Source organism: Gnatocerus cornutus, chromosome 2 (assembly GCF_029298725.1).
Source record: "Gnatocerus cornutus isolate USDA-ARS CGAHR chromosome 2, icGnaCorn1.1, whole genome shotgun sequence".
Classification (NCBI taxonomy): Eukaryota; Metazoa; Arthropoda; class Insecta; order Coleoptera; family Tenebrionidae; genus Gnatocerus; species Gnatocerus cornutus.
Window position 1 is genome coordinate 21,793,899 of NC_142234.1, and position 25,634 is coordinate 21,819,532.

At 32.5% G+C, this 25,634-nt stretch overlaps 1 protein-coding gene and 1 long non-coding RNA gene across 13 annotated transcripts in view; one reads left to right on the plus strand and one right to left on the minus strand.

The window, feature by feature from the left end:
- Nucleotides 1–186: 186 nt before the first annotated feature.
- Nucleotides 187–25,634, minus strand: part of LOC148180091 (uncharacterized) — a 46,761-nt gene continuing 21,313 nt past the window's right edge. The window contains exons 1-15 of one of the 12 annotated variants that reach the window (XR_015769574.1): nucleotides 5,614–5,938; nucleotides 5,320–5,421; nucleotides 4,172–4,279; nucleotides 3,926–4,125; nucleotides 3,647–3,872; nucleotides 3,434–3,600; nucleotides 1,983–3,051; nucleotides 1,785–1,928; nucleotides 1,617–1,729; nucleotides 1,401–1,565; nucleotides 1,296–1,354; nucleotides 1,124–1,243; nucleotides 715–843; nucleotides 519–661; nucleotides 187–465 (exon numbers count right to left, since the gene is read on the minus strand). This is a non-coding gene — a long non-coding RNA (uncharacterized LOC148180091). Of the gene's footprint in view, nucleotides 466–518; nucleotides 662–714; nucleotides 844–1,123; nucleotides 1,566–1,616; nucleotides 1,730–1,784; nucleotides 1,929–1,982; nucleotides 3,052–3,433; nucleotides 3,607–3,646; nucleotides 3,873–3,925; nucleotides 4,126–4,171; nucleotides 4,280–5,319; nucleotides 5,422–5,613; nucleotides 5,939–25,634 lie in introns of those variants that run through there. The other 11 variants (XR_015769573.1, XR_015769565.1, XR_015769564.1 and 8 more) reach the window with 11 other exon arrangements.
- Nucleotides 5,973–8,818, plus strand: Afg3l2 (AFG3 like matrix AAA peptidase subunit 2). The gene is made up of 6 exons (XM_088029385.1): nucleotides 5,973–6,200; nucleotides 6,257–6,528; nucleotides 6,578–6,815; nucleotides 6,867–7,168; nucleotides 7,214–7,836; nucleotides 7,884–8,818. Exons 1-6 carry the CDS (start codon nucleotides 6,114–6,116, stop codon nucleotides 8,714–8,716), a joined length of 2,355 nt encoding a protein of 784 aa, XP_087885511.1. The 5' UTR covers nucleotides 5,973–6,113; the 3' UTR covers nucleotides 8,717–8,818.

Here is a 25,634-nt window from a genome sequence, read left to right on the forward strand (position 1 = left end):
TTCAGTCGTTTTTATTTTTTGTGGCTGTTCGACTGTTTTTTCAGTCGTTTTTTTTGTGGCCATTTGACTGTTTTTTCAGTCATTTTCATTTTTTGTGGTCAATCGATTCTTTTTTTATGTCATTTAATACTAAATTTTTTGATTGAAAGCGACCAGCGGTATAAGGAAGATAAAAAAACACTTGAATTAATCTTAATAAATGTATTCAAATAAACAAATGTATCTCATCTAAACGTTACAACAATAATAATGTGTGCAAAAACACTTCAAGCTGCAACTCTTCCAGGTCCTTCTCTTCTTCCTCTTTCCTACAAAAAGTGTAAAAATGTGGCCTTTCTTGATCTTCAGCAGAAGCAGTTGGGAATTTCTCATTATGTGTAGTTGTTGGTTGGTCACGTCAGGTGAAGCTTTCAATTGATTGCGCCTGCTTCTGACCCAGAATACAAGTTCTTCTCCAGCTGCAATCTGCAATAAAGAGATAAAGATGAGACCATGAATGGAAAGAAAAGAAAACCAACCTTCTTCCTTCTTTCCTAAAACTTTTCATTCACCACAAACTTCTATTTCCTAATGTTTTTTCATAACTTCACAAAATCCCTCAAAAGACAACAGACACCCTCCACAGCCCCCAGCATTTTCTTTCTTGACAACTTCAACATTCCTAAAATTCCACAAAGCGTCTCTAAACTGTGATTCCAACAATTTTCAGCTTACCTGCTTTTAAAAATTTCAACGAGGACCCATAGATTTGTTGCAAATCTATTTTAACAACACCAACTTAAAATTAGTTCTGAACTTCCATAATTTCTATCATACTATGTGCGAAAGTTGATCATCTGCATTCTGAAAATAAGTCTGAATTAGTTAAAAATTTTCAACGCTTAAATATCCCGGAATGTAGGCAACCAATAATACACTTTAGTGACTTCGTGGCTGTTTAGTTAGTAACTTTTGTTTTCTTAGGTTAGTGCAGGTACAGACTAATCGAACAGCCAATCAAAAGTAAGCATGATTTGTCTACTTCAAGTTTAGTGGAAAGTGAACACATGGAGGGAAATTCAAATTGGAACTTCGGTATCAAAACTTGAAATTGAATATTGTGCAATAAAGATTTGAAATGTACCTCTTCGCGTTATTACAGGCATTAAAAGCTTAAGCATGAGTAACGCCTCCAACGGAGCTAAAACCCTAAAAGTCCATAGTCAAACTGAGGGTGTTCTAACATTGTTTCTGCAATTCTGCTCTGAAAAATCGGTTAAATTGAGATGCAATGGCCATAATAGCAGATAATAGACTTTAGCACTTTGAGCATTGGCTCGACTTTGTAGAAGTTACGTTGGCCTTCTTCAACTTTCTACAACTTTTTGAAAGCACTTTCGTTCTTGTCCCTTGTTTCTTACTTTATTTGAACAAGACTCTTCAGTGTAGACTTCCTTGATCATCACACAGAAGCAGCAGGGACTTCTTCACTCTGTGCAGTTGATAGTTCTGCACGTTAGGTGAATTTTTCAATTAATTGCGTCTCCTGCAGACCAAGAAGAACAACAAAGTCTTGTTTAGCTGGACTAGAGAGATAAAGGTGAGGCATAAATGGAGAAAAAAAAACGAACAAAAACCTTCTAAACTCTACAAAATGGCTCAAAAGACAGCAAATATCCCCTCCCTAGTGTTTGTAGTTTTTACTCTCTTGACAACTTTATGATCAAAGTTCTAAACATGAAGTTGGCACCTAAAATACCACAACGCATTTTCAAGCTGTTTTATAAAAACTATTTTCCGCTTACCTGCGCCTAAAACTTTCAAATTAGTTGCAAATCCATTTCACCAAACAGCAACTTCAAACAGATTCAAATAAACAATTGCTTTTGTACTATTCCCAGAAAAATAGTGAAGACTTTTGTTAATTTGTTATCCATGAAGCTTCGTCTCTGAAAATAAGTTTTAATTAGTAAAGAAAAAAATTACATGCCGCATTAAGGCACCCAATACACTTTAGTGACTTCGTGGTTTAGTAACTTTCGTTTTCATAGGTTAATGGCAGGAACACACTATTCGATCAACCAATCAGAAGTAAGCTCGTTTTGTCTACTTCAAGTCTAGTGGAAACCGAACAAATTCAAATTGCGACTTTTGTAATTGAAAATTATGCAACAAAGATCCAACCCTTGATTTTTTTAAATGTAGCTCTTCGGGTTGTTAAACAGATTAAAAGTTGCAGGATGTGTAAAGCTTTAACGGAGCTAAAACTCTTCGAATGGCAATAATATTTGATTTCAGACAACTGTGCTTCGATCTTAGTGGCGTAACACTTGACAATGGTTCTTAAAAGCTCCTTTTACATCTAAATTTTTTGAAATCACCTCGATTGTTGTCCCTAAAAACAAAAGATCAGTTAGATTAAAAAAGCATGACGCAACGTTAACAAGTAGCAGTTTCGTATTTGTATTTCCTAAGAATCGTTTTTCGTAAAATAATTAGGTTACATCAAATCACCTCGATCGTATTTTGAAGTCTTGAGAAAACGCGAAAAACATCTACTTGTTACACATAACGCCAGACCGTGGAGTTAAACACTACTTAACAGGACAAAAGCCCTAATAAGACTAACAATCGACTTGAAACCGAAACTAAAAGTTGAAAACATCGGGAGAAATTAGCTACAAAGAAAAACTAGAAACTTCAAATCGACTCAACTCAGATTTTTACAAATTTTCGAATAAAAACCACAGCGAAATAATGCCAAACAAGTTTGTTACTTTGCCTAAAAAAAGACTATTCAATGTAGCAGTTGCTGCTTCTTCACGTTAGATGAATCTTTCAATTGACTGCGCTTGCTTCTGACCAAGAGTACAACAGTCTTGAGACCACGAATGGAAAGAAGAGATAACGACAAACTTTCCATGCTCCTATAAGACCTATAAATTTGTTGCAAATCCATTTCACAAACAACTTCGATGAGCTTCAAATGGAGTTTTTAACTTGCAGAATTTCGACAGTGAAGACGCTAGTTGGTTTCTTGTCCAAGCAGCATCACTTTTGATAATCTGCATTCTGGAAATAAGTCTGAATTAGTAAAAAAAATTACATTTAAATAACCCGTATATAGGCAACCAACAATACACTTTAGTGACTAATGGGTCGATTTCAAGTGCGACTTGCCTTGCTGCAAATCCCATTTGCAACATAGCAACGCCAATCACATTGCTCATACCTTGGCAACGGTAGCAAATTTGCGTTAACGCAGTGACTTGAAATCGACCCGTTAGATTGTTTCGTAACTTTTGTAATATCAGGTTAATGTTAAAGAAATAAGCGTGATTTGTCTACTTAAAGTCTAGTGGAAAGTGAACAAAGTCAAATTGCGATTTTAGTAACAAGACTTAAGATTGAACTTTATGCAACGAAGATTCAACCATATTTTTTTTAAATGCACCTTTTCGAGTTATTAAACAGCTTAAAAGTTCCAGCATGTGTGAAGTCCCAAACGGAGCTAAAATTCCTCAAGCTAGTAGTGTTCCATCAGCTTCAACAGTTCTGCCCTGAAGAACCGGTTAAATTAAGATGCAAGTGGCCATAATATCGGATTTTAGAGACCTGTGCCTGGAACTTTGTTGCGTAACAATAGACAGTGATTCTTCAAACTCACCCTGCATCCCGCATTTCCTTCAGACTTTAGCACTTTGTAGAAGTTGCGCTGGGCTTCTTTTACTTCGCCAACTTTCTGAAAACACTTCCGTTGTTGTTTCTTGTTTGTTACTTTACTTGAAAAAGACTCTTCAGTGTAGCGCTTCTCGATTTTCATGCAGAGGGACTTTTTCACTCTGTGCAGTTGCTGGTTCTTCAGACCAAGAGGACAATAAAGACTTGTTCAGCTGGACGAACGAGATAAAATGAGGCTATGAATGAGTAAAGAAAACAAACAAACCATCCATCCTTCCAGAACAAACACCCAAAAAAAAAGAATATTGTAGGATCTCTCGTTTTCAAGAAACCAATAAAAATCTTCATTTTCCTCATGTTTTCCTAATTTCACAAAATAGCTCAAAAGACAGCAGATATCCTCCACAACCTGTGCAGAATTTTCTTTTTTGCAAAGTTGAAGACATAAAGTTGGTGCCTAAAATACTACAAAGCATTTTAAAGCTGTCACTACAAACTACTTTTAGCTTACCTGCGCTTAAAACTTTCAACAAAATTCGATAAATTGGTTGCAAATCCATTTCACCAACAGCAGCTTCAAATTAAGTTCATAACTTGCATAATTTCTCTCGTACCATTCCTACAACAATGAGAGAGTCGACAATGAAGACATTTGTTGGTTTCTTGTCCAAGCAACATTGTCTTTATTCATTTGTTGTCTGAAAATAAGTTTTTTAGGCCTTAAAAGCGGCCTAAAAGTGAGTGTTTTCTGGCCGCAAACATTTTCGGCCGATCTATGGTGGCGCCATCTATCCATAGTTTTGCATATTACATCAAGATACCGATATTACCCTCAATTTTGTAATTATTTGAGTAAAATCAAATCGACAAACTGCTGTAAAGTGTAACAAAGACGTGTTGAATTTTTGAAAATGAACATGGATAGCAGTGCTCCTGCAACAACATTAAAAAACACATTAAACCTAATTCATACAAATTGTGAAGCTACACGTGCCGAAACTGCAAATGTAAATAAAAAAAAAGAACTTTTCTAAAGAATTCATAAATATTTACAATTGTTCAGTTGTTATAAATGGTTAAATCAATAAATCATAAGTAAAAATTAATTAACTAGTAAATTTAATGATGTCGCCTAAAAAATCTTGTGTGTATCACGGCCAAAAAGTGCCATTTTGCCCTCGGCCATTAAAAAAAGGCTCGGCCAAAAAAGAACCACTTTTTGGCCTTGGTACACAAATAGCTATTAATGAGTAAAAAAACTACACACTGGTATAGTTTATCCGGTGAGAGATTGGGAGATTTCGACATTTGACATATAGGTTGGTAGCAAATTATGCTACAAAATACACTAAAAACACTAAATTCCTACGCGAAATGGGTTGACAGGGTTGTCAGTAACTGGGGTTATTTTGTTATTTTAAATTTCGCGCGTATGGTACACTTTTTATCGCGTAGATTTAGTGACTTTTCTGTCATTCAATCTCTCACCGTACAAACTATAACGTCGTGGAAGTGTAGTAACTTTTGCTTTTTTAGGTTGATGGCAAATACGCACTATTCGTTTAACCAATCAGAAGTAAGCATGTTTGGTCCACTTCAAGTCCAGTGGAAATTCAAATTGCGAATTTAGAAACATTTAAAATTATTATTAAAACTCACCTTAAGACGTCAGCACTTTAGCGACACTGACTCGACTTGATACAGGTTACGCTGGCCTCCTTTTACTTCTACAACTGTTTGAAATCATCTCCGTTTTTGTCCCTTAAAGAAGATTAATAAGTTTAAAAAACATGACGTGAATAGCAGAAATCCTTCTTTCTGTTTTTCTTTACAAAGTTATGCAAGAACCTTTCATATAAAATCGTTTTTCCTAATAGTAATTAGGTTATGTCAAATCACTTCAGTCGCATTTTGAAGACAGGAAAACACGATAAACTTCCAATTGCTACTTACATATAACAGCAGACTGTGGAGTTAAACACATTTCAACGGCACAAAAGCCCTAATAAAACTAACAATTAACTTGAAACCGAAACTAAAAGTTGAAAACATCGAGAGAAGTTAGCTGCAAACCAAACTTCAAATTTTTAGCTAAAGGCCACCTAGCGGAATAAAGTCAAAGTTGTTAGTTCCTACGTTCTCTCACCAGAGGGCTAAACTTTTGATTTGACACCTGACTAATCGATTCAGTTCATTTTAACCACAAATTTAGTTTCAATTTCATCTAGAGTTGATTCACAGTGAAGAAGAGTATTTAAGTACAATATAAATTTAATTAAACGTTAAAATTCTGTGAGCATTTATGTAAAAATTCGAATTCACCGCCATAATCACTCCAGTGTCCACCTCTGCCAACCGAACAAAACGAAAACGTGCAAATCACCCGTCAAATAAATTCATCAAGTGTGAGGTTAGTTATGTGATAAAAATAATTTTCCTTTCCATTATTTGCTATGGCATATCGTCTCATTAGCACCAGTAAAAAACTAGAAAAATTGTTATTCGGAAACCTCAAGCAATGCAACATTAGTGTAAGAAAAGTATGACGAAATCTCCACCTAACCTATGCAACCTCTTGTCACGTCCAATTTTCCAGAATAACGCAACATTTAAAGCCGTTTTAAGCCAATGGAGAGTTTTCTGTGAGAAACCGCCGAAAGGCTTCGAAAAGTACTTCGAGCCGGGGTCAAAACAGAAAGGAAAAGACGCCAAAACAGAACCCCCAAAGGAGGCGAAGGAGGAAGGGAAGGAAACGAAGGGAAAAGATGCGAAGGAGCAGCCGAAACCTCCCCCGAAAACGAGCCAATCTGGGGCGCAGAAACCGTACGATCAGTGGTCGTTCGGGCTGTTCGGGGGCACCGGCAGCAGGTTTGTCTCCATTGTCTCAACCCACTAATCTGCGAGTTTTCAATTGCAGGGGAAGCGGAGGAAAACCCTTTGGAGACGGCGACAGGGACAAATGGTACATCTTGGGGGCAGGCGCAGCCATCGCTTTTCTCGCCACCATAACTTTATGGGAAATGGGGTACAAGGAAATTAGTTGGAAGGAGTTTGTCCACAGTTATCTAGCTCGCGGGATTGTAGAAAAACTAGAAGTTGTTAATAAGAAATGGGTGCGAGTGCGTCTTCTTCCAGGGAACACTGTCGATGGCGCCGTACGTCACCCCCCCAATAAATCCACCCCAAAATCCACAATCTCATTTTAGAATTTCGTCTGGTTCAACATCGGCAGCGTCGATTCGTTCGAACGCAACTTAGAAAACGCGCAAGTTGATATGAATATAGAGGCGCCTAATTTCATACCGGTGATCTACAAGACTGAAGTGGAGGCTGCTAGTCTGTCTGGAATCCTACCAACACTTCTTATAATCGGATTTTTGATTTATATGATGAGACGATCTGCCGAGATGATGGGGGGAGGAAAGAAGCGGCGAGGGGGGCTGTTCGGGGGAGTCATGGAGAGCACCGCCAAACTAATAAACTCCAATGAAATTGGAGTTAGATTCAAGTAACAACACCGAAGTAGCTGGCGTGTTGTAACTTCTGTTTTCAGGGACGTGGCGGGCTGCGAAGAAGCCAAAATCGAAATAATGGAATTCGTCAACTTCCTCAAGAACCCGCAGCAGTACATCGACCTCGGCGCCAAGATCCCCAAAGGAGCCATGCTGACCGGTCCTCCAGGTACCGGCAAGACCCTCCTCGCCAAAGCCACCGCCGGCGAGGCCAACGTTCCTTTCATCACAGTTTCCGGTTCGGAATTCCTTGAGATGTTCGTCGGTGTTGGGCCATCCAGAGTCCGCGACCTCTTCTCCATGGCCCGCAAACACGCACCTTGCATCCTCTTCATCGACGAGATCGACGCCGTGGGTCGCAAACGAGGCGGGCGCAGCTTCGGCGGTCACTCGGAACAAGAGAACACGCTCAACCAGCTCTTGGTGGAGATGGACGGGTTTAACACCACCACGAACGTGGTGGTGTTGGCGGCCACGAACAGAATAGACATTCTTGATAAGGCCTTGTTGAGACCCGGGAGGTTTGACCGGCAGATCTTCGTCCCCGCACCGGACATTAAAGGGCGCGCTAGTATTTTTAAAGTACACTTAGTACCGTTGAAAACGGACTTGGATAAGAGCGAGTTGGCGAGGAAGATGGCCGCGTTAACACCAGGCTTCACCGGTAATAACTCTTCGGTCTTAACATCTCTTTATGGTCTAAATTTCCAGGTGCCGACATCGCCAACGTCTGCAACGAAGCCGCGCTGATCGCCGCGCGCGATTTGAACGCCTCCATCAACATGAAGCACTTCGAGCAAGCGATCGAAAGAGTGGTCGCTGGGATGGAGAAGAAGACCAACGTCCTCTCGCCGGAGGAAAAGAAGACAGTGGCGTACCACGAGGCGGGGCATGCCGTGGCAGGATGGTTCCTCCGCTACGCCGATCCTTTACTCAAAGTCTCGATAATTCCGCGCGGCAAAGGTTTAGGGTACGCTCAGTACCTCCCCAAAGACCAGTATTTGTACACCAAGGAACAGCTTTTTGACCGCATGTGCATGACGTTGGGTGGACGCGTCTCCGAAGAGCTCTTCTTCAAGAGGATCACCACCGGAGCTCAAGACGATCTTAAGAAAGTCACCCAGAGCGCGTACGCGCAGGTTGTTCACTACGGGATGAACGACAAAGTGGGGAATGTTAGTTTCGACATGCCGCGAGAGGGTGAAATGATGTTGGAGAAGCCCTACTCTGAGAGCACGGCGCAGATGATCGACGTCGAAGTGAGGCAACTTATAGAGTTGGCGCATAAGAAGACCACCGAGTTGTTGACCGAACACAAAGACAAAGTTGCGAGAGTTGCAGAGAGGTTGTTGAAACAGGAAATTATTAGTAGAGATGATATGATTGAGTTGTTGGGGAAGAGGCCATTCCCGGAGAAGTCGACGTATGAAGAGTTCGTTGAGGGCACAGGGTCGCTGGACGAAGACACTTCATTACCAGAAGGGTTAAAGGAGTGGAATAAGGAGAGGACGTCGGAGGAGCAACCTCAAAAGACACACGTGTAATTAATTACCTCCGTGCGTAGTGGATTTCTTCGCGACCATGGAAGAGCTGTTGTTTCCACAAGTTGTCAGTGGAGAAATGTTTAATAAATCTATTTAATACAAGTTTGGTTTTTATTCTGGGGCGGAATTTAATTACGAACCTGTTGAATATTTGCTAATAAAATGTCTTAAATCAACAGGTGTACGTAATCATACTTCACCTTGAGGGATAAACTTAATCAATACAGATTTGTGACGACAGAAGTGGATTTTTTCTCCCCCGGCCGCCATTTTTCAACATGGCGCAGACGCTGGTATACAGGTGTCCCAGAACGCTCGCACTTCCTTTTAATAGGAAATTCTTCATCAAAATCTCAGTTGATTGTTGTATCGCACAGTGTTTAGGCCCTTACAGTTTTTGAGTTACAAGCACTTTAAGTTGGCCAATCACAGCCCGTAAAAATTTTGAAAAAAAAACGTCCCAATAAGTTAATTTTAGAAAAAGTTATAGCTATAGTCGTTTTTAGACAGTAAAGTAGGCAATTTTGTTATAAGTAATGAAAAGCGCCCGTTGACATGGAAACACTTTTTCTACCTTGACAGAAAAAGTACTTTTTATGGCGTTTACTATTTGAGACTTTTGTATGGCACGATCTTAACTTTAAAACTTTTTGAAACCAATATTTTTCACAGTAAATATCATCAATGACACATGCATAGCCATCCATGTTTATACGCTACGCTTGGCCTCGCTATTGCAATTTAATTGCTCGTCAAAAAGTACCACTTTTTTGCCGTATAATAACAAAATCTACTATTTTTGGAAAAATTCATAACAAAAAATTAAAAGTGGTCGATTTGGTATGGAATTCTCCATATGCTTTGTCCACAAAGTTGTAATGCGATGTTACTGCGCTAATTAAACTCGCTGGATGTAGGCGGTAATAAATATATCGACGTCACATTTTAATTGAATTCTATAGAGCATGCGATAGTACTGTTTCTGTTGAATTATTAATAAAAAACCAATTATATTTTGGACAGACCAATCTAAGCATTAATCTATGCAATTTGAATCTGCATCGAAATGAAAACATCCAGTAATAGATAATGCGCTCGGTTAATTTCAGTGGTTGCTGCTGCATGATGCATGTCTATGTCAAACGCCGCGTTTAATCACTTATCTAGCGCCGCATAAATTTTAAACTATCTATAGAGCCACTTGGAAGTGGCATCTAGAGAATGACGTCCCACCGAAATGGCAGAACAAACCGAGAAACCGTTGAAAAAATCAAAATCGTCGGCGCGTTTTCGTGCTCATCCACAGGTAGCTTCGGGAAATTGGCTGGGGGCTCGTTGAGGGGGCGAAATGTGGTGTGAGAGAACGCTGTACGTGATGGACTTGCGGGGAAATACGGCATTGTAAATCACTGCTGCTATCTGGATAACGCGCGTGCCAACCTCTATCAGATGACCTGCGTGATCCTTCGTGATGGATTTACCACTACCTCGTACTCCCACATACTACACCACGACTTGACTTCACTAATGAGAAATTACACCCGGCGAGGAGGAAGTTTTATTTCACGGCGAAGATGTTTTACAGTTTTATCTTTGGGGTTTTGCTCGAAGGCCGTTAAAACGATCTGCATAGAGTTGCAAATGTAGCCAAGGTCACTAATTCTGCATTTTTTATCGTGTAATTCGGTCCTGTTGCAGAATCGGAAAAGTCTTGCAGGATTTAACGTCATTTAAGATAATCTTGGAATTTTGTTACTATTAGAAAATCCTAGAAAATCCACAAAAAATATTAAATAATCCTAGAAGGTCTTAGAATTTCAGGACACTCCAAAAACCCCTGAAAACGCCGGTTGAACCTAAGAAATTCTGGACAATATTGAAGATCTTTGAGAATTCTACATGATCCCACAGGATTTCTAACAGAATCAGAATTTTCAGAGTCCCGAAAAATCTTGCAGGAATTAACAGAATTTAAAAGGAATGTTCATTACTATTAGAAAATCCTGGAAAAGGGTCTCAGGACATTCCAAAAATCCCTGAAAACGCCCGCTGAACTTAAAAAACTCTGGATAATGTTGAAGGTCTTAGACAGTTCCACAGAATCCCACAGGATCTCTGACAGAATCGGAAGGAATTTCAAAGAGTCCCGAAAAATCTTGCAGGATTTAGCAGAATTTAAGGGAATTTCGAAATGAGTTACTATTAGAAAATCCTATAAAATCCCAGAAAATATTAAATAATCCTACGAAGTTGTAGAATTTCAGGACACTCAAAAAATCCCTGAAAACACCCGTTGAACTTACAAAATTTTGGTAATGATAAAGATCATAGGAAGTTGTATAGAATCCTACAGGACCCCTAACAAAATCGGAAGGAATTTCAAAGAGTCCCGAAAAATCTCACAGTAATTAACAGAATCTTAGAGAATTTTGGAGTCTAAAAAAGTCTGGAAAATCTGGAAAAATCCTATAAAGTCTTAGAATATCAGGACTCTCCAGAATCGCTGAAAACGCCCAATGAACTTGAAAAATTCTATATAATGTTAAAATCTTGGAGAGTTCTACAGAATCCCACGGGATCTCTAACAGAATCAGAGCAAATTTCAGAGTCCCGAAAAATCTTGCAGGTTTTAACAGAATCTAAGGGAATTTCAGAATTTAAAAGAATGTTAGTTACTATTAGAAAATCCCAGAAAATCCCGGAGAATATTAAATAATCCCACAAAGTCCTAGAATCTCTCAGGACACTCTAAAATCCCTGAAAACGCCCGTTGAACTAAAAAAACTCTGAATAATGGTGAGAACCTTAGGAAGTTGTATAGAATCCCACAGGACCCTTAAATCTAAAAATTTTTTTGAATCTTTGAGAATTGAAGTTACTATTATAGAAGTCAAGAAAAATCTGGAGAATCTTGAATAATCTCAGGACTCTCGAAAAATCCCTGAAAACTCCCTTTAAACTTAAAAATTCTGGATAATGTTAAAAATCTTAGAGTTTTACAAAATCCCACACGATCTCTAACAGAATCTGAAGGAATTTTAAATAAAACTTCACATTCTGAAAGAATCCTAGTTCTTATCAGAAGCCTAGAAAATCCCGAAGCATCCTAAACAATCCTGCAAAATCTTAGAATTTTAGGGAAAAATCCCTGAAAGTGTCTGTTAAACTTTAAGAATTCTGGATAATGTTGAAGATTTCAGAAAATTGTATAGAATCCCACAGGACCCCTAACAGAATCAAAACGAACTTCAAACAGTCCCGAAAACTCTTACAGTATTCAACATTCGCAACGTCGATTGTTAAAATTGGTGGATGCGCCGGGCGCCCCATCTCCAGGTGAATTTCACAGCCCCAATCCCCCCGAAGCTTATATTTTACGATTTCGCTTTAATTTCCCATATAAAGCGATTAGTGGGCTCAACATACGCCGGCCCTGTTTATCGGCGAGTGTTTTCTTTATTAGAACGGGATTAAACCGGAATATTTGGAACTGACGGTGCGAATAATTCGAAACGAGTGGAAAGGCGATTTGTTCTCCCGATATCGAGAGCGCTCTATCAGCGACTGATGCGATTTATTTCCGTTGTTAATTTACGTATGAAGCCGGAAATAAATTACCGGACGAATTTAATTCGCACTCCGACAGTGACATTTTGTTTTGCAGGTTTGCTAAATGCGTGTCGATGTGAAAACGTTTTTTAAAAAACGAGTTTGTTGTCGTGTTTACGTCGGGCAAAACGAGCAAAAAGGATTTTTTTAACACCAACTCGATGGACGCAATAACCGGCGTCAGTCTCGTGGTGAAAATTATTTGACATTTTTAAAATTCAATTTCGTTTGGTTTGTGCGAACCGATGATACGAAAATGTAGGGTCGGAATAAAATGTAATTTGATGGCGATCAGGTTTTCAATGGGACGGTGATGGACAGAAAATGAAATTCGACGTGAACTATTTTTCTCTCGATTCGATAAAAAATTACAGAGAGGCCGAATTAAAACAAAATAAAATTAAATTGAACGCTTCATGTACTTCTAATCGAAAATATGCAGCACTCGTTTGTTTTTTCCCTCCTCTGGTCCGATAAAGCCGGAAAACGGGCAGCACAAAGCAAGCTAGTTAGTGGCAGCCAGCAGCTGGGTAATTTAATTTGGACCCTGAAAGTTTCGCATGATTACGTTTACAGGTGCTATTGATCTGGTCGTTATGTGTGAGCTTAGCCTCAGGTTAGTCGCGTTGGATTTTTTATCCTCTTTCTCGTGTTTGCCGGATTAGGAGTTAGAAAATAATACGACCATCAAAAGTTTTTGTTAATTTAACAAACAATTTACGGCCTCAGCAGTCCTAAATTATTGCCGTAATTGAATTTGTTTGCCACGACTTTATATGTGGACGAGAAGGGGAGTTTTTGTGTTGCCGCCTCCGGACAAATTAAATTGTAGCAATCAAATGGGCTTTTGCCATGCTTTAAAATAGCTTATTCGAAAAAGAAACATTGCTGAAGGTGACGTTAAATTAAACAAAATGTCATTTTCTTCTGTGGGCTTAAATGCGATTTTTTTTCAAAACCACCCTCAAATTTCAGTGGCGACTGACCGAACGCTCATTTAAAGATGATTTATATTTTAGTGTACACAATTTGAATTTTAATTTCTATTATTTATCGCTGGCTTTAATTTGTTTTTATTGTTTACTGTTTCTAGAAATAATGGCGACAACCATCAACGTCAAAAACATTGCGCTATGAACTGGTCGCTTTAATATTTCCGCTTTTAATTCGTCATAATTAATTTTCATTTGTACAGGGAGAGTCGTTATTAGGTGGCCTCCACCGATTTTAATAAAAAATCTTTGAAATTATGTAGTTTACGTAAAATATGTAGCTCGACTTTAAATCGATGGTACGATACACTGTAATGGCATCGATTGAATTAATAAATTCTATCTGTTCTCATTTTAAATTAACAATGTTTCTATTATTAGTCGTTCCAGGAAACCACCTGTATCGTATTCTAATCACATGCAGCAAAAATAATACGAGGGAAACAAAGCACGTGCAAGGTTTTAGAGTAACAGAAACGATACTCGCGTTCGAAAGTTTTGCACTCTTTTATAAAATTATGATAAATATTAAAATTTCAACGAGAGCACAACTGTACTTTACACAACGTTCTTTAAGATGAAAGTTTCCAAACAAAAAGTCGCAATTTTCTTAAATAAAAGGCGAAACTTGACCAAATTGCTAACATGATAAATACAATTATGTTCTTTAAGTATAAATAAAAAAAGATTAAATTGTTTTTGGTCCTCTCCTGGTTCCGAATAAGCATTGACTGATCTAGAAAATCGCAAAATGTAAAAATTCATTTTCCAAAAATCTGCATTTTATGTTCTAAAATTTTGCACTTTGGCACAGTCAATAAACGATCTAGAAATAGCAAATTTCACAAATTTCCACAACTAACAATGATACGAATCTTAATAAAAAAAAGTTGAATATATTAAAATAAAATTTTCCAAAGTCTCTATTTCTTGTTTTAAATTTTTGCACTTTCGCACGATTTAGAAATAATAATTTACCCAAATTTCGTTGTCATAAGTGAAAAACTAACAAAAATAGGAATTTTATTTAAAAAAAGTTGAAAATATTTGGCTCGATCTAAAATAAAATTTTCTAAAATCTCTATTTTTTGTTTTAAAATTTTGCACTTTGGCAAAATTAATGAACACTATAGGAGTGGTAACATCTCAAAATTACATCGACATAACTTAAAAACTAACACAGATACGAATTTTACTAAAAAAAGTTGAAATAATATAAATCCTAAAATTAATTTTTATAAAATCTCTAATTTTTGTTCTAAAATTCTGAAATTTGGCACAGGTAGTAAACATTTCAAAAATAGTAATCTTCCCAAATTTCATTGACATAACTTAAAAACTGACAAAGATACAAATTTTAATAAAAGAAAGTTGAAAATATTTGATACGTCCTAAAATTAATTTTTCTAAAATCTCTAATTTTTGTTCTAAAGTTCTGACATTTGGCACAGGTAATAGACATTTCAAAAATAGTAACCTTCCCAAATTTCATTGTCATAACTTAAAAACCGACAAAGATACGAATTTTAGTAAAAGAAAGTTGAAAATATTTGATTCGTTCTAAAAAAAAATTTCTAAAATCTGAATTTTTTGTTCTAAAATCCTGAAATTTGGCACAGTTAATGAACACTTTACAAGAAGTTACCTCCCCAAATTTCATTGTCATAAGTAAAAAACTGACAAAGATACGAATTTTACTAAAACAAAGTTGAAAATAATATAAATCCTAAAATAAATTTTTCTAAAATCTCTAATTTTTGTTCTAAAATTCTGAAATTTGGCACAGGCAATAAACATTTCAAAATTAGTAACCTTCCCAAATTTCATTGTCATAACTTAAAAACTGACAAAGATACGAATTTTAGTAAAAGAAAGTTGAAAATATTTGATTCGTTCTAAAAAAAATATTCTAAAATCTGAATTTTTTGTTCTAAAATCCTGAAATTTGGCACAGTTAATGAACACTTTACAAAAAGTTACCTCCCCAAATTTCATTGTCATAAGTAAAAAACTGACAAATATGCGAATTTTACTAAAACAAAGTTGAAAATAATATAAATCCTAAAATTAATTTTTCTAAAATCTCTAATTTTTGTTTTAAAATTCTGAAATTTGGCACAGGTAATAAACATTTCAAAAATAGTAACCTTCCCAAATTTCATTGTCATAACTTAAAAACCGACAAAGATACGAATTTTAGTAAAAGAAAGTTGAAAATATTTGATTCGTTCTAAAAAAAAAATTCTAAAATCTGAATTTTTTGTTCTAAAATCCTGAAATTTGGCACAATTAATGAACACTTTACAAGAAGTTACCTCCCCAAATTTCATTGTCATAAGTAAAAAACTGACAAATATACGAATTTTACTAAAACAAAGTTGAAAATAATATAAATCCTAAAATTAATTTTTCTAAAATCTCTAATTTTTGATTTAAAATTCTGAAATTTGGCACAGGTAATAGACATTTCAAAAATAGTAACCTTCCCAAATTTCATTGTCATAACTTAAAAACCGACAAAGATACGAATTTTAGTAAAAGAAAGTTGAAAATATTTGATTCGTTCTAAAAAAAAAATTCTAAAATCTGAATTTTTTGTTCTAAAATCCTGAAATTTGGCACAATTAATGAACACTTTACAAGAAGTTACCTCCCCAAATTTCATTGTCATAAGTAAAAAACTGACAAATATACGAATTTTACTAAAACAAAGTTGAAAATAATATAAATCCTAAAATTAATTTTTCTAAAATCTCTAATTTTTGTTCTAAAATTCTGAAATTTGGCACAGGTAATAGACATTTCAAAAATAGTAACCTTCCCAAATTTCATTGTCATAACTTAAAAACCGGCAAAGATACGAATTTTAGTAAAAGAAAGTGGAAAATATTTGATTCGTTCTAAAAAAAAAATTCTAAAATCTGAATTTTTTGTTCTAAAATCCTGAAATTTGGCACAATTAATGAACACTTTACAAGAAGTTACCTCCCCAAATTTCATTGTCATAAGTAAAAAACTGACAAATATACGAATTTTACTAAAACAAAGTTGAAAATAATATAAATCCTAAAATTAATTTTTCTAAAATCTCTAATTTTTGTTTTAAAATTCTGAAATTTGGCACAGGTAATAAACATTTCAAAAATAGTAACCTTCCCAAATTTCATTTTCATAACTTAAAAACCGACAAAGATACGAATTTTAGTAAAAGAAAGTTGAAAATATTTGATTCGTTCTAAAAAAAAAATTCTAAAATCTGAATTTTTTGTTCTAAAATCCTGAAATTTGGCACAATTAATGAACACTTTACAAGAAGTTACCTCCCCAAATTTCATTGTCATAAGTAAAAAACTGACAAATATACGAATTTTACTAAAACAAAGTTGAAAATAATATAAATCCTAAAATAAATTTTTCTAAAATCTCTAATTTTTGTTCTAAAATTCTGAAATTTGGCACAGGCAATAAACATTTCAAAATTAGTAACCTTCCCAAATTTCATTGTCATAACTTAAAAACTGACAAAGATACGAATTTTAGTAAAAGAAAGTTGAAAATATTTGATTCGTTCTAAAAAAAATATTCTAAAATCTGAATTTTTTGTTCTAAAATCCTGAAATTTGGCACAGTTAATGAACACTTTACAAAAAGTTACCTCCCCAAATTTCATTGTCATAAGTAAAAAACTGACAAATATACGAATTTTACTAAAACAAAGTTGAAAATAATATAAATCCTAAAATTAATTTTTCTAAAATCTCTAATTTTTGATTTAAAATTCTGAAATTTGGCACAGGTAATAGACATTTCAAAAATAGTAACCTTCCCAAATTTCATTGTCATAACTTAAAAACCGGCAAAGATACGAATTTTAGTAAAAGAAAGTTGAAAATATTTGATTCGTTCTAAAAAAAAAATTCTAAAATCCTGAAATTTGGCACAATTAATGAACACTTTACAAGAAGTTACCTCCCCAAATTTCATTGTCATAAGTAAAAAACTGACAAATATACGAATTTTACTAAAACAAAGTTGAAAATAATATAAATCCTAAAATTAATTTTTCTAAAATCTCTAATTTTTGTTTTAAAATTCTGAAATTTGGCACAGGTAATAAACATTTCAAAAATAGTAACCTTCCCAAATTTCATTTTCATAACTTAAAAACCGACAAAGATACGAATTTTAGTAAAAGAAAGTTGAAAATATTTGATTCGTTCTAAAAAAAAAATTCTAAAATCTGAATTTTTTGTTCTAAAATCCTGAAATTTGGCACAATTAATGAACACTTTACAAGAAGTTACCTCCCCAAATTTCATTGTCATAAGTAAAAAACTGACAAATATACGAATTTTACTAAAACAAAGTTGAAAATAATATAAATCCTAAAATTAATTTTTCTAAAATCTCTAATTTTTGTTCTAAAATTCAGAAATTTGGCACAAATAGTAAACATTTCAAAAATAGTAACCTTCCCAAATTTCATTGTCATAACTTAAAAACCGACAAAGATACGAATTTTAGTAAAAGAAAGTTGAAAATATTTGATTCGTTCTAAAAAAAAAATTCTAAAATCTGAATTTTTTGTTCTAAAATCCTGAAATTTGGCACAATTAATGAACACTTTACAAGAAGTTACCTCCCCAAATTTCATTGTCATAAGTAAAAAACTGACAAATATACGAATTTTACTAAAACAAAGTTGAAAATAATATAAATCCTAAAATTAATTTTTCTAAAATCTCTAATTTTTGTTCTAAAATTCTGAAATTTGGCACAGGTAATAGACATTTCAAAAATAGTAACCTTCCCAAATTTCATTGTCATAACTTAAAAACCGGCAAAGATACGAATTTTAGTAAAAGAAAGTGGAAAATATTTGATTCGTTCTAAAAAAAAAATTCTAAAATCTGAATTTTTTGTTCTAAAATCCTGAAATTTGGCACAATTAATGAACACTTTACAAGAAGTTACCTCCCCAAATTTCATTGTCATAAGTAAAAAACTGACAAATATACGAATTTTACTAAAACAAAGTTGAAAATAATATAAATCCTAAAATTAATTTTTCTAAAATCTCTAATTTTTGTTTTAAAATTCTGAAATTTGGCACAGGTAATAAACATTTCAAAAATAGTAACCTTCCCAAATTTCATTTTCATAACTTAAAAACCGACAAAGATACGAATTTTAGTAAAAGAAAGTTGAAAATATTTGATTCGTTCTAAAAAAAAAATTCTAAAATCTGAATTTTTTGTTCTAAAATCCTGAAATTTGGCACAATTAATGAACACTTTACAAGAAGTTACCTCCCCAAATTTCATTGTCATAAGTAAAAAACTGACAAATATACGAATTTTACTAAAACAAAGTTGAAAATAATATAAATCCTAAAATTAATTTTTCTAAAATCTCTAATTTTTGTTCTAAAATTCAGAAATTTGGCACAAATAGTAAACATTTCAAAAATAGTAACCTTCCCAAATTTCATTGTCATAACTTAAAAACCGACAAAGATACGAATTTTAGTAAAAGAAAGTTGAAAATATTTGATTCGTTCTAAAAAAAAAATTCTAAAATCTGAATTTTTTGTTCTAAAATCCTGAAATTTGGCACAATTAATGAACACTTTACAAGAAGTTACCTCCCCAAATTTCATTGTCATAAGTAAAAAACTGACAAATATACGAATTTTACTAAAACAAAGTTGAAAATAATATAAATCCTAAAATTAATTTTTCTAAAATCTCTAATTTTTGTTCTAAAATTCTGAAATTTGGCACAGGTAATAGACATTTCAAAAATAGTAACCTTCCCAAATTTCATTGTCATAACTTAAAAACCGGCAAAGATACGAATTTTAGTAAAAGAAAGTGGAAAATATTTGATTCGTTCTAAAAAAAAAATTCTAAAATCTGAATTTTTTGTTCTAAAATCCTGAAATTTGGCACAATTAATGAACACTTTACAAGAAGTTACCTCCCCAAATTTCATTGTCATAAGTAAAAAACTGACAAATATACGAATTTTACTAAAACAAAGTTGAAAATAATATAAATCCTAAAATTAATTTTTCTAAAATCTCTAATTTTTGTTTTAAAATTCTGAAATTTGGCACAGGTAATAAACATTTCAAAAATAGTAACCTTCCCAAATTTCATTTTCATAACTTAAAAACCGACAAAGATACGAATTTTAGTAAAAGAAAGTTGAAAATATTTGATTCGTTCTAAAAAAAAAATTCTAAAATCTGAATTTTTTGTTCTAAAATCCTGAAATTTGGCACAATTAATGAACACTTTACAAGAAGTTACCTCCCCAAATTTCATTGTCATAAGTAAAAAACTGACAAATATACGAATTTTACTAAAACAAAGTTGAAAATAATATAAATCCTAAAATTAATTTTTCTAAAATCTCTAATTTTTGTTCTAAAATTCAGAAATTTGGCACAAATAGTAAACATTTCAAAAATAGTAACCTTCCCAAATTTCATTGTCATAACTTAAAAACCGACAAAGATACGAATTTTAGTAAAAGAAAGTTGAAAATATTTGATTCGTTCTAAAAAAAAAATTCTAAAATCTGAATTTTTTGTTCTAAAATCCTGAAATTTGGCACAATTAATGAACACTTTACAAGAAGTTACCTCCCCAAATTTCATTGTCATAAGTAAAAAACTGACAAATATACGAATTTTACTAAAACAAAGTTGAAAATAATATAAATCCTAAAATTAATTTTTCTAAAATCTCTAATTTTTGTTCTAAAATTCTGAAATTTGGCACAGGTAATAGACATTTCAAAAATAGTAACCTTCCCAAATTTCATTGTCATAACTTCAAAACTGACAAAGATACGAATTTTAGTAAAAGAAAGTTGAAAATATTTGATTCGTTCTAAAAAAAAAATTCTAAAATCTGAATTTTTTGTTCTAAAATCCTGAAATTTGGCACAATTAATGAACACTTTACAAGAAGTTACCTCCCCAAATTTCATTGTCATAAGTAAAAAACTGACAAATATACGAATTTTACTAAAACAAAGTTGAAAATAATATAAATCCTAAAATTAATTTTTCTAAAATCTCTAATTTTTGTTCTAAAATTCTGAAATTTGGCACAGGTAATAGACATTTCAAAAATAGTAACCTTCCCAAATTTCATTGTCATAACTTCAAAACTGACAAAGATACGAATTTTACTAAAAAAAAGGTGAAAATATATTCGTTCTAAAATTAATTTTTCTAAAATCTCTATTTTTTTGCTCTAAAAGTCTGAAATTTGGCACAGTTAATCAACACTTTAAAAAAAGTTTCCTCCTCAAATTTCCTTGTCATAACTTAAAAACTGACAAAGGTACGAATTTTACTAAAAGAAAGTTGAAAATATTTTATTCGTAATAAAAGGAATTTTTCTAAAATCTCTAATATTTGTTCTAAAATTCTGAAATTTGGCACAGTTAATGAAAATTTCAGAAGTAGTAATCTTCTTAAATTTCATTGTCATAACTTAAAAACTAACAAAGATACGAATTTTACTAAAAAAAGATGAAAGTATTGGATTCGTCCTAAAATGAATTTTTCTAAAATCTCTAATTTTCGTTCTAAAATTCTGAAATTTGGCACAGTTAATGTACACTTAACAAATAGTTACCTCGCTAAATTTCATTGCCATACCAGAAAAACTAACAAAGATAGGAATTTTAATATAAAAAGTTGAAAACGAAAACCCGTTTCGAGGTCGTGCGACTTTTTTTGAACGTTGTTCTATTGTTTTGCAGCACGAACCAAACAGACGTAAAAACGTAAAATAAGTAGAAAATTATTTATGAATTGACAAATCTTTCCTCCTAGTCTTAATGATTTATAACTACTTCCTCCATCGATCCGCGGTGGTAAGAAATAAACATAAATTTATCATCGATCAGCGCTTTGACATGTAAATCGCCTTGAAAATGATCTCAAGGAATATCATTTTCCAACGGATTTGGGTCAGTCCCAGTATATCTACTACACGAAAACATGCAACATTTAAATATCGATTGTTGATTTTTGAATCTCTGCTCTAATGAAATTCGGCATGATCCTCGGACCTTTCGTGAACAGGCTCATCCCTCGGGAATCAAGAAAAGCAACCTGGACAAATATATACAGCACAGGTGGCTTTTCAATAATGAAAACCTTCAGAACCCGTTAGCATGTGAGACAGGGATGGACGTCCTAAATGGCGCATTGTTTATTTATGCGCGTTCTTTCCGCAGCTGAGGGTACCTGTTGATAAATAACTGAAATTCCTGCTCTTTCCTTTATTTCCTTAAAATGGCCGCTTCAAACGGAGACTGAAGTGGCCGTTGCAAAATTGAAGACGCTCTTCCTCTGAAGCTTTTGTAAATTTAAATGAAAGTGGAATTTATGGAGTTTTTGTAAAAATAATTTATTCGTTCCGAGACAGATGGGAGCAGTGTGTTAGGTAAACATCCTCCAGCAGTGGCGGCTCGTGCTCATTTCGTTTGGGGAAGCAACTTTTTTTTTAAAGAGACGTAGTGTTAATAATACAGGGTGCACCCGAGTAAAGTGCAAAGATTTTAACCCCAATATCAGGCAAAGCAGTTTGACATAATAGCCAAATTTCGCGTTTCGAAACGTCACCGTTTCCGAGCAAAAAATGATTAAAGTTTTCTGCAGAGACTAGTGGGCGCCCAAATTTGGTACATTTACTACTTTCAGGATGCTTATTTAGTGCATTAAATTATGAAATTTTAGAACAAGAAGTAAAAATTTAAGAATTTTTTAATATGCAGGAAGAACAAACTCAAAATTCCTTAAATTCCAAAACTTTGACAGTTTTTATGTTAGAACAATAAAATTACGTATATTTACTAGTTTGGAGATGCTTATTAAGTGTATTAAATTATAGTATTTTAATACAAGAAATAAGAATTTTAAAATTTTCGATATATAGGACCAACTCAAAATCAAAATTTGTGTATTTAATTTCGTAACTTCGAAAGTTTTAAGGTTAGAACATTCAAATTTGGAAGATTTACTATTTTAAAGATGCTCATTAAGTGTATTAAATTATATAATTTTAGAACAAGAAATAAAAATTTTAGAATTTTTCATATGTAGGACTAACTCAAAATCAAAATTTGTCTATAAAATTTCGTAACTTTCACAGTTTTAAAGTTAGAACATTCAAATTTGGAAGATTTACTATTTTAAAGATGCTCATTAAGTGCATTAAATTATATAATTTTAGAACAAGAAATAAAAATTTTAGAATTTTTCATATGTAGGACTAACTCAAAATCAAAATTTGTCTATAAAATTTCGTAACTTCCACAGTTTTAAAGTTAGAACATTCAAATTTGGAAGATTTACTATTTTAAAGATGCTCATTAAGTGCATTAAATTATATAATTTTGGAACAAGAAATAAAAATTTTAGAATTTTTCATATGTAGGACTAACTCAAAATCAAAATTTGTCTATAAAATTTCGTAACTTCCACAGTTTTATAGTTCGAACAACCAAATTTGGTACATTTGCTACTTTCAGGATGCTTATTTAGTGCATTAAATTATGAAATTTTAGAACAAGAAGTAAAAATTTAAGAATTTTTTTATATCTAGGAAGAACAAACTCAAAATTCCTTAAATTCCCAAACTTTGACAGTTTTAATGTTAGAACATTAAAATTACGTATATTTACTAGTTTGGAGATGCTTATTAAGTGTATTAAATTATAGTATTTTAATACAAGAAATAAGAATTTTAGAATTTTCGATATGTAGGACCAACTCAAAATCAAAATTTGTGTATTAAATTTCGTAACTTCGGAAGTTTTAAGGTTAGAACATTCAAATTTGGAAGATTTACTATTTTGAAAATGCTTATTTAGTGTATTAAATCAAAGAATTTTAGAACATTTTTTTTTTAATCTTTCATATGCAGGACTAACTTACAATCAAAATTTCGTAACTTCGACAGTTTTAAAGTTAGAACATTCAAATTTGGAAGATTTACTATTTTAAAGATGCTCATTAAGTGTATTAAATTATATAATTTTAGAACAAGAAATAAAAATTTTAGAATTTTTCATATGTAGGACTAACTCAAAATCAAAATTTGTCTATAAAATTTCGTAACTTCTACAGTTTTAAAGTTCGAACAACCAAATTTGGTACATTTGCTACTTTCAGGATGCTTATTTAGTGCATTAAATTATGAAATTTTAGAACAAGAAGTAAAAATTTAAGAATTTTTTTATATCTAGGAAGAACAAACTCAAAATTCCTTAAATTCCCAAACTTTGACAGTTTTAATGTTAGAACATTAAAATTACGTATATTTACTAGTTTGGAGATGCTTATTAAGTGTATTAAATTATAGTATTTTAATACAAGAAATAAGAATTTTAGAATTTTCGATATGTAGGACCAACTCAAAATCAAAATTTGTGTATTAAATTTCGTAACTTCGGAAGTTTTAAGGTTAGAACATTCAAATTTGGAAGATTTACTATTTTGAAAATGCTTATTTAGTGTATTAAATCAAAGAATTTTAGAACATTTTTTTTTTAATCTTTCATATGCAGGACTAACTTACAATCAAAATTTCGTAACTTCGACAGTTTTAAAGTTAGAACATTCAAATTTGGAAGATTTACTATTTTAAAGATGCTCATTAAGTGTATTAAATTATATAATTTTAGAACAAGAAATAAAAATTTTAGAATTTTTCATATGTAGGACTAACTCAAAATCAAAATTTGTCTATAAAATTTCGTAACTTCCACAGTTTTAAAGTTCGAACAACCAAATTTGGTACATTTACTACTTTCAGGATGCTTATTTAGTGCATTAAATTATGAAATTTTAGAACAAGAAGTAAAAATTTAAGAATTTTTTAATATGCAGGAAGAACAAACTCAAAATTCCTTAAATTCCAAAACTTTGACAGTTTTTATGTTAGAGCAATAAAATTACGTATATTTACTAGTTTGGAGATGCTTATTAAGTGTATTAAATTATAGTATTTTAATACAAGAAATAAGAATTTTAGAATTTTCGGTATGTAGGACCAACTCAAAATCAAAATTTGTGTATTTAATTTCGTAACTTCGAAAGTTTTAAGGTTAGAACATTTAAATTTGGAAAATTTACTATTTTAAAGATGCTTATTTAGTGTATTAAATCATAGAATTTTAGAACAACAATTTTTTTTTTAATTTTTCATATGCAGGACTAACTTAAAATCAAAATTTCGTAACTTCGACAGTTTTAAAGTTCGAACAACCAAATTTGGTACATTTACTACTTTCAGGATGCTTATTTAGTGCATTAAATTATAGAATTTTAGAACAAGAAGTAAGAATTTTAGGATTTTTTATGTAGGACTAACTCAAAATCAAAATTTGTCTATTAAATTTCGCAACTTTGACAGTTTTAAAAGTGCGATGTCTGATACTAATTGAAGAATGTGATTTAAATAATTTTTCTTAAAATTAATATGGCCAACGCAAGGTAGCTATATACTAAGAAAATTCGTTTTATTACAATTAAAAAAATCAAATATAATAAAATTGTCATAAAATTGCAATATTAGCATGCCATAAAAACGCATTACAAATTAATAAGACCCTGACGAAGAATTAAATAATTATTATTATTGTTTGAAAAATATTCTAAATCATTTTCAATGATGGAAAAAACAAGTCTTTTTAAGAACAAAAATCCGCAAATAAATTTTTAACTTTTAACTCTGTCCGTGTCCACCAAAATAAAAAATTACATAAAAGTAGTAAATCTGTAATATATTAAACAAAACATTTTAATGATCAGATGGAAAAAACGTCTAAAAAATAACTTTAAATGAGCGCATTAGTTTCCTGCAATACAGTAGAACCTCGTTTATCCGGGTACGGATTATCCGTGTAAGGGTGTTCGTTCGATTATCCGTGCATTACAGAAAACACACAAATCGAAGACCAACTTCTTCGTACTTTTGCTTCCAATGTTAGAAAACTTAAAATTTGGTTGGTGTAAATTAATAAGATTTAAGTCAGTGCAGAGAACAAAAACAAAATTGAGTTAAAACTTTTGTCATTGAACAGTAATGTTCGCAAACTTTAAAAAAATGCTTGAAATAAATTCTTATGCAATGAAAACCTACATAATTCAAAAAACTAAAAACTCAAGTGACGAAGAAAATTGTGGGACCAAAAAAGAAATAAATGAATGCAATAGATTTTTTACTACAAAATAGTTGCTTTTATGTAATATGTCTGATAAGAGTGGAGTTTTAATTTCGTTCAAT

Bases quoted from the DNA above. Each gene is read 5' to 3' on its own strand.
- Afg3l2 (XM_088029385.1), top strand. From the start codon at position 6,114: ATGGCATATCGTCTCATTAGCACCAGTAAAAAACTAGAAAAATTGTTA. The intron at 6,201-6,256 runs GTATGACGAAAT...CCAATTTTCCAG, and splicing joins GCAACATTAGTGTAAGAAAA to AATAACGCAACATTTAAAGC. The intron at 7,169-7,213 runs GTAACAACACCG...TTCTGTTTTCAG, and splicing joins GAAATTGGAGTTAGATTCAA to GGACGTGGCGGGCTGCGAAG.